The sequence below is a fragment of the Azolla caroliniana genome, unplaced genomic scaffold (genome assembly GCF_043228905.1).
Source record: "Azolla caroliniana isolate FFs.n. ecotype wild unplaced genomic scaffold, voAzoCaro1.0.p SCAF_17, whole genome shotgun sequence".
In the NCBI taxonomy this organism is placed as follows: domain Eukaryota; kingdom Viridiplantae; phylum Streptophyta; class Polypodiopsida; order Salviniales; family Salviniaceae; genus Azolla; species Azolla caroliniana.
The window spans coordinates 427,887-444,903 of NW_028230452.1; the positions used below are offsets into that span (position 1 = coordinate 427,887).

Genomic DNA, 17,017 nt, shown 5'->3' on the forward strand with positions numbered 1-17,017 from the left:
ATCAGCTGGTATTCCAAGACTTTGAAGATTTAACAAAATACTTTGTAACAGACTTCGAAGACTTCATATGATCATTTCACTTTTAAAAGGTTCAAAGTATCACTACTATACTGTTGCGGGACCATGCATACTATATCTTCATTTCCCCCCCATTGTTTGCAAGAACCCTTCTATCATGGGAGGGAGACCTTGCAATCTTTGCTTGGCCCCTATGGCCAAACTTTACAACGCCTAGGCCCTTAAATATCTAGGGATCATGTTTGGACACATAATTAGGTTTTGATCAACATCAATATCAATATTGAAATTGGGTTTGAAGTAGAATACATGTTACAACAGAGAGCGGACTTTATGATATATATATAGTAGTGCTGAACTAGATAATATGGATGAGAATGGCATGTATTCAACAAATTTACACAACATGATTACTTTAACAAGAATAGTTATACACCTGGCCAACAATCTTTAAGTATTTATTAAAATAAATATGTCATATGATGACATTTTAACTCAGATGCATTTGATTCTCATTGAGTGAAACCTGATGTAGATCCAGCTTGGATACAGTTCCATGGGATTATTGGAACTCATATCGAAAGATAGTGTTAATGGCCTTCAAACATCGTGCTTAACAACCATGTCAATATTGCAATTCACTCACGAAAATACATAAGGGAAATTATGAACAACTGCCAACACTGAGCCGGTGTCTGGCAGCATCTACCAATTTCCATGGACCATGCAAGATCAATGGATTCTCATCATGTGAAAATACTTAAATAAATATAAAATCAAACACACACACACACACACGTCTTGGCCCTTCGCCAAGAGATATATTGAGGAACCTTCTTCTGCAAAAGGAACTTCGCAAAGCTCATTCACCTTTGCTCCACCTTAGCATTCAATTGCTACAGAAGGTCTGTTATTCAAATAAATCATACAACGCCGGCTGCCAAATATGTGTTGTTAAGCATGGTATAAGGAATTGACATGATACCTATTTAGAATGAACACCCTAACACTTCAATGAAGCACTAAACAGAATCACTTGGCATTCGGCCCATCCAGATTAGTTGGAACAATCTTGTTGAGGTATTGACCTTGATTTACCATAGCACCAGAAGGATTCATTGCAATACCTCTCTCTACTACATGCAATTGTTTTCCACTTTGGCCGTAATGCTGGTGTCCTTCAACAGGATCTGAAAACATTTGACCAGAGACTTGTTGAGCTTTGCTTTCTTGTTGAAGTGCCCATATTCCATGTGGAGAGGACAACAAATGTGGAGCAACATTAGGCAATTGCCCCACCCTTGGACTAGTAGAATCAGGTAGTCTACGAGGACTAGTAGAATCAAGATGTTGTCGGGGACTTGTAGGACCATCTGATGTTCCTTGTCTATACGAAGGTGAAGAAAGGCGACTACTAGATAGTGCATCGGGCCGAGCAAACATATTCGGTGGATGCTGATAATGAGTATACAGTCCAGACGATGCTGATAATGGCATATGAGCTTCAAAGGATTGCCCGTGCTTCTGCATCCCATGACCTACGCGAATAGTCTCTGGATTAGAGCCTTGATACTGTTGATGTTCCTGACTACCATCTCTTATTTGCCAATAGACTGGTTGGAAGTGACTCTTCCCCATGTGATGCAAATGATCATGTCTGGATTGCAAGGGACTCGAAATTTCATATTCACCATGCCTTGATTGTTGCTGGGCCGTTATATCTTCGTGCCTCACAAAATGATGAGTATGCATAATATTCTCTGGAGTTGAATGCATTTCAAGCTTTCTATGCCCTCTCTCAGAATCACCATCATTTCTTTGGCCATCGATGCACTTATCACTTACACTTTGTTGAGCGATTCCCCATTGCACTTCAGAGTTATTGTGTGTATGATGGGCCCTTTGCATCTCCGGAGATATGTAATGCCTCATATTATTCCCTTGAATAAGCATGTCTTGCCTTGCATCCAAAAAAGCCTCGGGAAAGTCAGGATGCATATCAACATGAGGCATTGTTTGAGGTTTTGGTCGGCGAGCCATCACTGCTTGAATATTTGAAGCACAGTTATCTGGAACAACAAAGTCTTTCGATGGGATTCTGACCATGGGCACTACTATACCAGAATCATGCAGAAAAATCTGATGATGAGATTCACTATCCAACTCACCACGACACTTGTCATTGCGATGACTAACTAGGGTAGTACCTTCTTCCCATATTTCGAAATGCTGTGGCAGTTGGTTTTGATGTTGGTTGGATGAAAGGGAGCCCAGAGCTGAGGTAGTAAGGGCAGGACCCCGACCTCCATAATCAATAGGAGAGCCTGACGAGACAAGTGGCCGTGAATAGTTCGCTGGAATTCCATGAAATGGATTAGGTCCAACTGCTTTTAGAGGAGAACCAATACCTTGTCGGGGAGATCGTGGGGAGTGCTGATCTTCCACCTCATTAAGCTTATACTGATGCCGAGAAACATGACCATCAAAACCATTATCACTATTCACTTCAGGCATAGAAAACGTTAGTGGTGAATGAGAAAATGCAACGCCTTGTGCCCGAGGAGAAATTTTGTGATCCCGAGGGGAACTCTTAATATCTTCCATAGTTTGACAATGGACGTGGCTCGATGATAGCGATACTAATCCAGATGAAGGGAAAAGGAAAGCTCTAAGCCTTGATGCACCTTCACGAGCTTCATTCTTCTCATACTCCTCAATAAGGTTTTCCACGTCTTCATCACATGTTACAGAGATGAGCACATCAAGATCTTCGCTTGGGAGTTGGTACTTCAAGCAGAGATTGGATCCGAAAAGCTTCTCCAACTTATTTGTGAGATCTGTCAGAAAACCATACACGAGAGAGAATGTTATGAAGGCTCACGCGACTCTCTCTTGCACACACAACAATACAACCACAACAGCTCATCAGCAGAAAGCAATCCCGACTTTCTTTAGCTCCATCACTCCTCATGCTACTAGTCAATCAAGGATTACACAAGTGGGGTCCTAACAATGACGCTTGAAAGGTGTTACAACAAATCAGGTAATAATAATGTGCCATGCATGTAGGCCATGATCATCAAAGGCTATGGACTTCTCATCCTTGCCATCAAAAAATAAAGACAAATAGAGTTCATTATCACCCAGAACAGAAGGTGCTTCCTTCAGTTTTAGAGCTCTCTCAATCTTGGAATGGCCAATGTTGGAGATGCATTGAAGTCAGAAGTTTCAATCTATCTAAGGTCAGAGTCCTTAGATATTAGATTCTCTAGTACTCGTTTAGTTATATTTATTTTAATTTGCTCTCAAAGTAGGAAACAATGCTTTAATTTATAATCTCTTGAGAAAATGTTTTAATTTGTAATCTCTTGTTTGGTTTTATGTCATTTTGACCTCTTAAAATAGGTGAATGTAGCTCTCTCTCTCTCTCTCTCTCTCTTTCTCTCTCTCTCTCTCTCTGAGTCCCCACATGCAGAAAAAAGGATATACAAATAACCCAACACGGCGAAAAGAGAGAAAATGCACAGTACGCCAATATACAGAAGATAAATCCTCTCTCAGACCCACATACAGAAGAGAGAATAAAAAAATAGCCAATCTGCAAAAAGGGAAGAAATATAAAATATACCCACCAATACAGAACAGTAGAGACAGAGAGTTTCTCTTTTCATACAGGAGACTATGTTGTGCGGAAGAAGAAGATAGAAAACACCTACTACAGAATTAACGAAAATGTACAGATAATCACATGCGGAAGAGAAGTAGATCTCTGTCCGATCCACATACATAAAGCTGCGTATAAAAAATACCCGTTATGTACCCAGAAAGCAAAGAAGATCACACAATCATACCACAATAATAAACAAAAGAGAAGATAAAAAGACACAGCATAAAGATTTGAAACAAACGGGAAAATACAAACAACCAAGAAGAAATGAAAGAAAGGGATATGCATGTACCCTGGAATCCGATGTTCTTGCTGAACGTAACCAATCTAGTGTCACCACCGACATATCGAAGCTGCCCATCAGGCCTGGGGAGGATCTTTCCGCCATGGCTACAGAGCAACTTCATCCTCGAGTGAGCATACTCCTCTGCACAAGGAACCTTGACTGATGGAGATAACGACGATGGTATGGTAGTAACATGGTGCTGATCTTCTGATACCATTTTTGTGTGTCGAGATTTAATTTCTATCTATCTACACCGAGATAATAAAAACCATTACCATGGGGGATAGGTAGAGAGAGAAGGATGAAATTCATAGGAAGGCGAGGCTTCCAGACTGAACCTTCTTCTGTCTCCTTCCTGCCTTCCAATGAATGAATTAATTGGTGGCTTTGTTACAGAGTGTTTAGATCCATAATTGATAAAGAGGAGGTAGAGAGAGTGCCAAATTTATCTATCTATCCAGTCAATCAATCCACACACTCTCTCTGTCTCTGTCTCTCTCTCTCATTTCCCTTTTCACCAAAAGCTCCCCCCTCCAATTTCTTTCTATTTGTTGTTCTGCTAGTTTTTGGAATGTTTTTTCCCCGGATGTCTTCTACCTCTGCCCACTCTAACCCAACCTAACCTAACCTTTAACCTTTAACCTTTAACCTTTAACCTTTAACCTTTAACCTTTAACCTACAATACAATTTCGGAACTCGTTGCCGAGTTTCTCTCTCTCTTCATGATCTCCGACTTTCTACCATCATGACAACGAACAATGGCCGGAAAGAACCATCTTGTGGCAGCTTACAAGATGGTCGGACTCTTGAGATATATGGCTTTGAGTTTATGTGATTGCGTGTCTAGGCAAGGCTCTGCACTGTCACACAAAAGGGCATCGCACTTAGTTTTTGGTGTTTGCTCGAATCATCTTTTTTACTTCCCCCTTGACCAAATTTGTATGAGTTTCCGTCCAGTCCACCCAGCACAATACTTTTGTAACCTTGAAATATGCAAGGTTGGGACACTTGGGGAGCTTGATCTATCATGGTAGACTCGCGAAAAGAATTTCCAACTTTCATGTTTGGACTCTAGGGCGTGCCCATCCCTGTCTTTGGAGTAACCTTGAGATAGAAGACAAAGGAAAGTGATTGACAATGGTTTTTGGGATCTAACCAATGATGAGATGTTGAACTAAGTAAGCTAAGTAAAAATATATTGGAAACCATTATTGTGAAGAATAACAAAACATAGTTTCTTTTGGCAAAGATACTTGGGTTTTATTTATCGCCTACATCTAACTCCGCACATGCAAACTGCCACTTCATTGCCCTTTTCCAATATAGTGTCACCTCGAAGAAAGATTCCAAAGTTTCTTGTTTCGTTTCGTTAACCTTCTCTAGAAAGGCATCAACCCTAGCCTCTTTCTATTTGAAAAATAGTTTACTCTTTGTTCTATCCGTTCATTTCTCTAGTTTAGGAAATGTATGTTGAAACACTATAATCGCCAATGCAAAGTTGTTTGTGTGATGTATCTATATTCGTAAGATAAAAATGTGAGACTCAAATTATTGATAATCCTATGGATATGATAGTATATGAGCTCAATAGAAGGTTTTATGGAATAACAACAACGGGATATTTACAATGATAATAATTACATTGTGCAAAACATTCACAAATACACTTTACTTACTCAAGTGTCAATGAAAACTACTTTGCCACATGTGTGTAGATTGCGATTCACAACCTATGCAACCTAACATTTAAATGTTTGATGTCCTTAATTTATTGACATGTGTCAGTTTCCTTAGGCTACTTCGAATTTTTACAAGTTTGGTAATATATTCTTATGGTCTTTTTTAACAAATCAAGTATATGTGTTCAACCACAAACATTTATGGCACTCCAAACATCAAAGCTTTGGGTGTTCCGTAAATTGGCTAAGCCTCACCATTTAGTGAGCGACAAAATTCGTTATATGTTCTTTTTGCAAAAAGGTAACAGTCTAACATGCAAAGCTGGCACGAGGTAGCATTACCTTAACTTTTTAGGAAGGGGGTACTGATTCATTGGTGTTTAGACATAGCATGAATGTACTACATACTTCTATACATAGTGATCTTCCTAGGCCACCAATATTATGTCCTTCAAGAATGAATGATGGTGCCAGCACACACGAATACCTATGCTTGGAAATACACTCAAAAGAATACATATACCAAGCATGGTCGCCATGATTTTGGTTGCACAATATCTTCTTGTTTCATTCTATGTGCACTCGAACAATCCTCGTGTGAAAAAATAACTATTGTGATGTCTTTACTTGTGGCATTGGGTTTTTTTACTATTATAAACTAGACAATAATCATTGATAAGTTTGTGCCCCAAAGGTGCTTCACATAACGATAGGTGGAAATTTTCTAGACGATATTTCCCATGACAAATAAAAAAAGAATGAAGGATTGCAATATATATTGGACGAAACTTACAAGTCTGCCTAGGACTCCCATAATGTATGTTCAACGAGGTTAGCATCTATATGCTAGATTAAGAAAAAGAAATTACAAGCATAAGCTCGAGGGTTTCAATTATCATAAGAGATGTCCTATTTTTTCTACACTATCAAACATTACCTATAGATGAGCTACCGCAAGTTGAGCTAGGAACTCAATCCAACTGAGGTGGTGGTCTCTCGTCAAATTTATCCCTTCATGGTGAGTCAAGTTAATGTGGACACACAACAACTTACCAGCTATAAACGTTGTTAATCTTAACCCTCAAGCAAGCAAACCCTCGAAAATTCATTCAACTAAGACCAATGAAGATAGACCATCTATCAATCGCACACTAAAACAATCTCCTAAGAATTGGTCACCCATGAATTAGAGCCATGTTTGACCATCCCCCCTCTTCAAAAGCATCCAAAAAGCCCTTAGCTAGCTAGTTATCTAGTTCAAGACTTAAATAAAGTATGGTTGACTAAAACCTATATGTAGTAGAGTTTTTAAACAGCCATTCATGAAGGCTCATAGATCTACATAATTCAATAATTTAATCCCAGATGTATTGTGTGTCAATTTCCTCTATAAAACATAAAGGGTTCACTTTTGTAAATTTTATATATTTCCCAATATACCCCTCCCTATCGAGAAATCGACCTGGTCGCTCTCTTCCTGCTCTGCTCATGGCCAGAACCTATCTTCAAAAGATCTCCTTACTTACTTACTTACTTACTTACTGCATTCATTCATTTCTGACATTCGAAGCCCATTCATCATTCGTTCATTGTCAATGAATGATTCTGAATCAATACATACTCTCCCTATCGATGATTTGTCTGTCATTACATACTACTACTATACTATCGACAAATTGTTGATACCTACTCTGTAAGGATCTGTCTATATTCGACTATCAATGGCTCTCTCAGACTCTCTACATCCACAGTTCGCCCCTCCATACCTCCAGTACTCACTCTCACCATGGAGCGCTCAGTTCTCAAACCCATCTATTCGTTCTTTCTCCATAAAAGGGTTACAGAGGATCTTTCATTACCTCCATTAAGCATCCAATGTGTCCACCTAAGCATGGACGGGGGGGTAAGGTTAAGAGCTCAACTTTGTAAAAAGATGTATAAAAGCTTCTTCTTCTCCTTCATTTTCAAGATTTAGACAAGAGCATTGTCTCTCCTAATCTTTCCATTCATGAGATCATGCTGGTGCTTAAGTATCTCATCTTAAACGATCAAGCTTGATTGTGTAACCATGGCGTATGAATTAATTTAAGGCATTGATTAACTTCTTGAATTTCTATGTGTCTCATTAAGTTCAATTATGTATTTGAAGTTTTAAGTGTAACTAATTATATGTCATCTTCTTAATTAAGTTTAAGTCGTTAAGAGAGGAGGGAAGGAGGTTGTCTAGGTACTTAGCATGACCTTTAGTATCTTATAAGCTGAATGACTTAGGGTTCAGGGAGATAGAACCCCGGTCCCCGACCATGAGAAAGACATGTGCTTGATGTAACATACCTAGAAGTGACTCAAGAAGACACCTTGTCCCATAGCCTGACCATGTTCCACATGCTCTTATCTTAGCCACTGTCACGAACATCTTGAAGTAGAAGCCTAACTGACTAGGTCCCAATGCGAAAGAAAAGTGCACATGAGGATAGTTAACCCAACCCTAGCTAGGTTCTAGACCATAACAGTTATCTTGACTTGTCCATCCACCTGAATTGATGGGTGAAATTTTGGCCAAATAACCCCAGAGGATTATGAATTTCCTAAATCATGACCATAGATTGGCCCATCAATTCTTGTTGATATAGTTATGGTCTACCTAAACATAGACCCAAGACTAGCTAGATACATGCTCAGTATATAGAAATGGATGGAATGCCTTCTTTCAGGCTCAGAACTCTTTCTTAATCACTGAATATATGTATTCATAACCAGGGTGTGACACAATATTATTTAAAATTTTCTTTGTATCAAATCTCTTCAAATGGTTCTATATGTTATTGGAGAGACAGACGGCACACATATTTTGTAAAGTAAAATATGTTTGTTGTCTTTACCGAAAGACTTTGCAGCTTCCAAGGGCCATCCCACTACTCAACAAAAAGCTGTTTCTAGGGATTGCTCTTAGAATGAAGACTTCTGTCTTATGATTTATGTTTCTTTAATGGTACAATAGTAATAGTTTAAATATGGAAGTTTTGGATTGTTCTTCTTCTTCATTTGTAATGACTTCATACTCCACTTTATTCTCTTCAAAAGATACCTACAGCTTCACCTTTTTGGCCTTTTGCTGCTTTATTGTGCTTGATGTGGCCCAATATTTCTTTCCACGGTTTCCTTTGAGCACCTTGTTTCTTTTGGATGTAAAAAGCTAAAGACATTATGGTAGCACGTCTTCTTTTTATCAATGGATATGGATGAAAAGCTTTATTGTGTAGCAAGTAGGATATTGATCTCCATTTCTCTCTGTCTCTCTGTCGCACACAACACACACTTGATGGGCACATTAAGCTCTGCCTTGCCACTGTTGTTCATAGCCATATTTGTTCATGGTAATCATCATGTGGTCCTCCCATGGGCTGTGGTAGCTCAAGTACTCCCGGGGACATGGGAAACACTAGTGAAGAATGCCGGGATCGCATCTATGCACTCGGCTGTGACTCGATTCGGCACCGTAGTTCTCCTTGACCGGACCAACATCGGCGCCTCACAGATCTTGCTGCCGGACGGGAAATGCCGCGACGAGCCGCGCGAAAATGTGCTAAAACATGACTGCACCGCCCACTCTGTGCTATTCGATCCGGTATCCGCGACCGTCCGCCCGCTCACCGTGCTTACAGACACGTGGTGCTCCTCCGGCCAGTTCCTGCCGGACGGGACACTGCTACAGACGGGGGGCGATTTCGAGGGCACCCGGAAGATCAGAACGTTTAGCCCGTGTTCAACCCAAGAAGGAATTGCATGTGATTGGCGCGAGCTCCAGGACGTGGAATTGGCCGTGGGCCGATGGTACGCGACCAATCAGCTGCTTCCAGATGGCAGAGTGATAGTGGTGGGGGGAAGGGGGCAATTCACAGCCGAATTTGTGCCGGCAGCATCTGTGTCGCCGGTGGAGCTCCCATTCCTCCGACAAGCTCAAGATGCACAAACCGATACACTGTATCCTTTTGTCCACTTGCTACCGGATGGGAACCTCTTCATTTTTGCCAACACGCGGGCCGTCCTGTACGACTACATGGCGGGGGCCGTGGTGAGAGAATATCCTCCCTTGGACGGGAACCCAAGGAACTATCCTTCGGGCGGATCATCGGTAATGCTGGCGCTGTCGGCCGCGGAGGAGGACGATGGTTTCACACGTGCGGAAATCTTAGTCTGCGGGGGCGCGATCTTCGGGGCTTTCCTGCAAGAGAACGCGGGGCTTCCGGCCGGAGACACGTGCGGACGAATCACGGCCACTGATCCCGAGCCAGAATGGGCGATCGAAATGATGCCTTCCCCAAGAGTGATGGGAGACATGATCCTTCTTCCAACCGGTGATGTTCTTCTCATCAATGGGGCCCAGGCGGGGTGTCAAGGCTTCAACCTCGCCACAATCCCGTGCCTTAATCCCGTGCGTTATCGACCCGATATGCCATCTGGACTCAGGTTTATGCCACTTACACCCGCAGTGACCCCACGAATGTACCATTCAACGGCTAACCTTCTTCCGGACGGTCGGGTTCTCGTGGCTGGATCGAATCCACACCACTTCTACAACTTTACTGGTGACTTCCCAACGGAGTTGAGTCTCGACGCATTCTCGCCCGAGTATTTAAGCCCGGGGTTAGCAAATCTCCGCCCAACGATCTTGTCCGCACCCAATGAGGTTGCATATGGTGAAGTTTTCGAGGTGAGTTTTAGTGTCGAGCTTCCGGTGACTGGGATCGTGGAATTTAATCTAGTTAGTGCACCGTTCTCAACACATTCATTTTCGCAAGGGCAAAGGGTCTTGAAGTTAAGTGTGGGTTCGGCACAAGCTGATGAGCTAGGAGGGGTTACTTATAGGAGTATGGGGACCGCACCGCCTTCTCCATTGGTGGCACCACCCGCGTTTTACATGCTTTTTCTCGTTAACCAAGGCATCCCTAGTGTAGCCACTTGGGTTCGCCTCAGGTCCTCCCCTCCTTGACAAGTAAACCAAACTAAACCAAATTAAAACAAAGTGGAGAGAAACTTATTCTTATTCTTTATTTACATGTTGAATCCCAATGGTATACCAAAACTTTCACCATTCATTTCTTAGCCCTTGTGGACAATCAGACACTCAATCCACTATGCCAGAATTTCTCTTTTAACCTCGTGTTTTTTTATCTTAAAACCGAGTTTATGAACACTAGTAGATTGATGATCATGTCTTTCTCCTTCCTAAAATAGGTTCCGTCACATTTGATCAAGACAATGCTAGTCTACAAATTTCAATAAATGTGTTAAATCTTAGCTTGGATCGCAAAAGGAAGTTCTGATTGCCAAAAGCAACCAACGTTAGTGTGTTTTGATCATTATCATCTCAAGCAAAACAAGCTTCACGAGTGGTAAGTCCATTTTAATATAAACATTATTGGAAATCCCTTTGTTTTGGCTTCCAAGTTTGTTACACTTTGTAGGTTTTTCTCAAGAACGGGGGAGATTTGATAATTAGAGAACATTCGTACATGGACATTTCAAGAGTAACATTGTGTAGAATCATGGCCCCTTTCAAAATCTTTTAAATGTGATGGATATTGTAGCACATGTCGTCTTTTTCAATAAGTATTAAAAGAGAGTAAAATGATAAATAACTTCTAACTGAAGGCATTTGAAGTTGCATGGTTAACATGTCAAGAGTTGTAAAATAAACCCCATACAAAGGTGTTGTACGATCCTAATTGATTAGTCATGCAATCAACGGGGTTACAATAATTAAACGATAATTAGGAAAAGGAGAACACAAATATAGTTCTTTGGTCAACTAAATATATCCCTATGTGGCGAGATCAATAGTGGCAACAGGAGAGCTTAGCACGCACTACATACAAGGAGAGAATAAAAATGAATCACAAAATATGCCATAAGCCTATTTATAACCATTACCACTAGGTGCATGTCAAAATCATAGTGTTTCGTTTGTAACAAGCCAAATAGACCTCCACATGGCTAATGAACCATCTACGTGTATAAATATATGTATGCTCACAACATTCACACACAATATACAATTAACAAGTAAACTTGTCTTGGTTTGGATGTAATCTTGGGGTCAAATTGTGTTAATAACAAACTTGTACATGATATGGTAGGTTTGGAGATTATGATGTTGATGGGCCTACAAACTAACAAATATACTCACCCATTCTAGTTGAAGAGTATTGGGGTAAAGGTAAAGAACAATTTTACACATAGGATGTAAGGGGCCAGTCTTCAATGTCCACATCGGAACTTGGGAGGTTAGGAAAAATTGTCCCTTTGGTTAAACGTTTAGGCATGATGCTAATGACATTGTAAAGATTGACACATATGGGATATGGATCAAATTTCAAGGATTTCTCCCCATTTTTAGTATAATATGTTATGCATCATTTGCGAATATTGAAATATTGAGTTTCTTAAAAAATCACACTTGGTTTAGAATAAAATACATTGTTGAAGCGTCCCCAACTTGACTCTTGGTTCAAAATGCTTGAATGATGTGTTTCATCCCTTTCCCTCGTTCACAACAATTGAGCGCCCCAAAGAACCAAACCCTATGAAGAATATGAAGATATTAGATTGATAAGGGATGAAACATGCACACATTTCAATGGATGCATGTAGTTCTCGGATCATTCGAATTAAAAGCAACCCAACTACGTACACAATTTCTTGAGGACCTCAATTCAATTTGTTTTGATTGCATGCCAACTAAGATAAGGCACAAAATGCTTCATCGAACAACTTACAAACATGAGGTGCTCCCTCAAAGAAAAATATATAAACACCACAAAGGAAAGGAAACAAGGAGAGATGTAGAATATGCCAAAGGCATGGTAATTTGGTTTTGAGTATTGTGAGATCTCTAGCACTAGCATTAAAGCCAAAGTCTATGTCATATTGTAAGGAATAAGAGACTATTGTAGTGGATGAGTGTTTATATAATACCTTATTGTAAATGGAAGAGCTTCTCATTTGGTGATATATATATATATTTATTATTATTATTTATTTTTAAAGAAAGATGCACCTTAGTATATTACTTGAAAACTCTACATAGAAAAAAAATAAAAGGAGACATTTCATCTCACTTCTTATTGTAAGTTGTTTTTATCGTTGAGACAACACTACTTTTGTTCAATATTGTAATGAATCAAGAGATGGATTCTTGTGAAGCGGAAGCGATATGAGCTATGTGTGTGTATGAGAGAGAGAGAGAGAGAGAGAGAGAGTGAGAGAGACAAGGAATACGCAAGGTAAAAGTATATTGACAAAGGAGAAAGACTCAACATTATACAAGGTGGGAGGAGGGTGCTTTATGTAGTCACCCTCTCTCTTCATTAACTACAAGACTCATGGAGCATGGGGAATGTGAAAGCTCATAAGTTATGTGTCATAGAATATGATTCTATGACTCATACTAAATGCTAGAATACAAAGTGGTGACATAATGGTGACTCTTGACCGTTGGAGTGTCTCTTCACTCTCAAGGTGAGTTCACACACTAGACCAAGTTGAGCTTGATTCTCAACACACCCCCTCAAGCTCAAGTCGGTATCTGAAATCCGCTTCAACTCGTGTTTCGGAGTCTGCGTCGACTCACGTCGGCTCGCTTTATGGCGGAATCCGTGCTCCAGCTTGCGTTGTGCGAAGTTTGTGCTTTGGCTTGCGTGTGTAGTTGCGAAGTCTGTGCTTCGGCTTGCGTCTTTCTTCGCGTCTTTGTGCGGTAGATTGGCTCTTCGCTGCTTCGTTGCGTGGTTGCGGAATCCATGCGTTATTGCATAGTGTCTTTAGTGCTCCCCCTCAAGCTTGGCTGGTCAGGGATCGTCAATCCGAGATCGTTCATGAATTGCCACAGCTTGTCGGCTCCTAAGGCTTTAGTGAAGATGTCGGTCGTTTGAAGATTGGTGCTAATGTGTTGTAGGTCGACATCGCCAGCCAAAACGCGCTCTCGGATGAAGTGATAGTGCACTTCGATGTGCTTTGTCCGCGCGTGGAACACCGGGTTCCAAGCCAGATAGATACTACTCATGTTGTCGCAGTAAAGGGAAATCGGATCCTTGATGGGTACGCCCAGATCCTTCAAAATCCTCTTGAGCCATACGGCTTCACACACAGCTACGGCGGCGCCCCTGTATTCCGCCTCCGTACTCGAAAGAGCGATAGTGGGCTGCTTCTTGCTACTCCAAGATATTGCTCCGCTGCCGAGGGAGAAAACAAATCCGGAGGTTGATACTCTATCAGCTTTGTAGCCGGCCCAATCGGCGTCTGTGTACCCCTCGAGTCGTATTGGCATCGCGGTCTTGTAGAGGATGCCGCAATCCATTGTGCCACTCACGTAGCATAGAACTCGCTTAGCGCAGTCCAAGTGAGTATCACGCGATGTTTGCATGAATTGGCTAAGGAGACCGACCGGATAACTGAGATCGGGTCGTGTGATCGTGAGGTAGATGAGACTCCCGATGAGTTGCCGATACTGAGTCGGCTCACACGCTTTGGTGCCGGAGTTCGCATCTAGTTTGAGATTACGATCGAGCGGGGTTGCCACGGATTTGCACTCAACCATCCCGAACTTGTATAACAAGTTGAGGATGTAGTGCCTTTGAGAGATCATGATTCCGGCCGGAGTCCGAATTACCTCGATGCCAAGGAAGTAGTGGAGCTCCTTCATGTCTATCATCGGGTAGATCCAAGTGTGCCTAGAGAAGTCGTCGATGAAGAGCACGTAATATCGGCATCTGCCGAATGTAGCCGTCTGCGTCGGTCCCCATACGTCGGAATGGACTACGTCAAGTAGACCTTTGCTCACGTTCCGCTCTTTCGGGAATGGGTGTCGGTGTTGCTTGCCGAATTGGCACGCTTCGCATACACCTTCAATCTCCTTCTCTTTGTATGTCAGGAGTCCAATGACGACTCATTTCGATTTCATTGCTTTGAGTTTGTTGAGATTGATGTGGCCGATTTGCTTGTGCCATAGGTCTATGTCGGAGTCGGCTTTCGTGTTTTTCTCGAACATGGCAGATTTCATCTCGCGTTGTCGTGCCTTTCGGCTCCGGATCGTTGCGTGAGTCGGGTGGGAACCGCCGAGGTTTTGGACTAGGAGGAAGAAAAATACAAATAAGGCTAGTAAAGAATAGGTTTAAAGAGTTATAAGATAAGAATCTTGTGAATCCCACGAGTTTAGTATATTTAGTCAATATTTAGGTAGTAAGAGAGAATTATTTTAGCAAATTCGTGAATCCCACGAATATTTTAGATTGATTGATCATTATAGAAAAATAATCAACAAAAACTACAATGTGCTCCCCATCCTTATATAGTGATGGGAGAGACTAAGCATAGCTACATGCTTTTTTCTAATATGTTCATGCACACTAAATGTGCATGTGATGCTTTTCTAATCCTTGCTTTTATTTGCTAAATATAGTGCTCATGCACGCTAGATGTGCATGAGTCACTTTTTAGTTGCTTGCGTTTTTCTATAAAATATTCACGCACTCTAAAAATGCATGATTTACCTTTTAATAAAGGTAGGCACAAATAAAGGACTTATAGTTATTAAATCTATTTGTAAAACACTAAAGATAAGGTAGCATAATGGTAAAATTGAGGTTAGGCTATGTGGAGGTATAGGGTTCGATTCTTGCCTTATGCACGTAATAAATATTTTGATATATTATTTATTTATTTATATGTATCTAAAATCGGATATATTATTTTATGGTTTTCACATAGTGTGTGGAATACACTACGACAACGTGAATCGAGAATGAACATCCAGCCCTCTCTTCTTCCACGTGCGATGAGTCGGCCCTCTTTTTCGATGAAGCAACCACCTTGATTAAACTGAACTTGCATCCCTTGCTCTACAATTTGGCCGACGGAGACCAAATTCTTTGTAATGGTCGGTACATGCAAGACATTTTTAATGTAATTTTGCTTACCTTCTTTTCCGTACGGAACATTGCCAATGTGACGAATCGGGTGCGTAGTGTCGTCTCTGGTTTCGACATAGTCGGATCGGTCCGGCTCTTGAAGTTCTCGGAACCATTCTTGATGAGATGTCATATGGTTCGAGGCACCGAAATCGACGAACCATACGTCTTCCGGACCGGAGGCACTAGTTCAGGTAGCGGCCGAAGTAGAGTTTGCTCTATGTTTCATCATGAACATTCCGCCACGGTCGGAGTTGTGCGCATACATTCCGCTACGATCTTCGTAGTCGGAGGTGTGCCCGTACATTTCGCCACGGTCGGAGTTGTGTGCATACATTCCACCACGATCTTCATAGTCGGAGTTGTGTGCGTACATTCCGCCACGATCTTCGTAGTCGGAGTTGTGTGCGTAATTCGTGAGTTGTTGGCTTGTGGAAGCTGATTCACGCATCTTCTTTCGGCACTCTTCTTCGTGGTGGCCGAGCTTTCCGCAAAATCCGCATTTGGTTGCGTTTTGACGGCTCGGGCCGGAGTGGAAGCTCCCCCTTCTTGCGAAGGTTCCTCGTTGGCCTCCGTTTTGCGGCCGAAATTGGGAGTTGTTGTCGTAGGTCGGACCTCGTCTGCCTTGTCCTTGGCCGAATCGGCCTCTCGCTTGTCCGCATCCTCTTCCTCCATTAGAGTGCGTGTAGAGCATGTGGCCTTCCGACTCATTGCTCCTTGTATGCACGTGGTTTTCTTCAACCAATAGCATTGATTGGAGCTCGAAGGAGGGAGATTTCTCCCGTGCTAGAACGGCAGTTCGCATCGCGCCGAACCATGGTGCGAGGCCGCCGAGGCATATTTGCACCATCTCATCATCATCTATACTTACGCTTATTGAGCCAAGCGAGTCACAAAGCTCCTTGATCTTTAAGGTGTATGTCGTGATGGACATGTCCCTTTGTTGAATGTTGTTCAACTCTTGGCGGAGTTAAAGCTTCCTCGCGGTCGTGTTGGCGGCAAAAATCTTTCGTAGATTTTCCCACGCTTCCTTCGGCGTCTTGGCTTCTCGAATGTAACTGAGCATGTGGTCGTGAACACATGTAGCCAAACAATACATCACATGTAGCCAAACAATACATTACCCATGTTGCGTATTCGGGAGCCGCTTTGGCGGGTCGGTCTTCATGCGCTCCTTTGATGTAGCTCCAATAGCCTTGTTTGTTGGGAGACAGGTCCCTCCGGATGGGAAGTGAGAAGATCAGTGACGATGAACAAACCGTATGAGGAGGACCCCGGCTACGGAGAGCCGGATGGTGCAGGCCCGGTATGAACCGGTTGAGGAGTACCCGATTACGGAGAGCCGGATGGTGCAGGCCCGATATGAACCAGATGAGGAGTACCCGGCTACGGAGAGCCGGA

General features: G+C 42.0%; 2 protein-coding genes across 2 annotated transcripts; one reads left to right on the forward strand and one right to left on the reverse strand.

The window, feature by feature from the left end:
• Positions 1-627: 627 nt before the first annotated feature.
• Positions 628-4,213, reverse strand: LOC147852605 (uncharacterized). Its single transcript, XM_087333596.1, has 2 exons — positions 3,978-4,213; positions 628-2,855 (listed from the first exon to the last, which is right to left on the reverse strand). Exons 1-2 carry the CDS (start codon positions 4,186-4,188, stop codon positions 1,051-1,053), a joined length of 2,016 nt encoding a protein of 671 aa, XP_087189722.1. The 5' UTR covers positions 4,189-4,213; the 3' UTR covers positions 628-1,050.
• A 4,497-nt stretch (positions 4,214-8,710) lies between these two features.
• On the forward strand, positions 8,711-10,679 carry LOC147852606 (glyoxal oxidase-related protein). The gene has a single exon (XM_087333597.1). The coding sequence runs from the start codon at positions 8,884-8,886 to the stop codon at positions 10,642-10,644; it is 1,761 nt and encodes a 586-aa protein (XP_087189723.1). The 5' UTR covers positions 8,711-8,883; the 3' UTR covers positions 10,645-10,679.
• Positions 10,680-17,017: the final 6,338 nt, after the last annotated feature.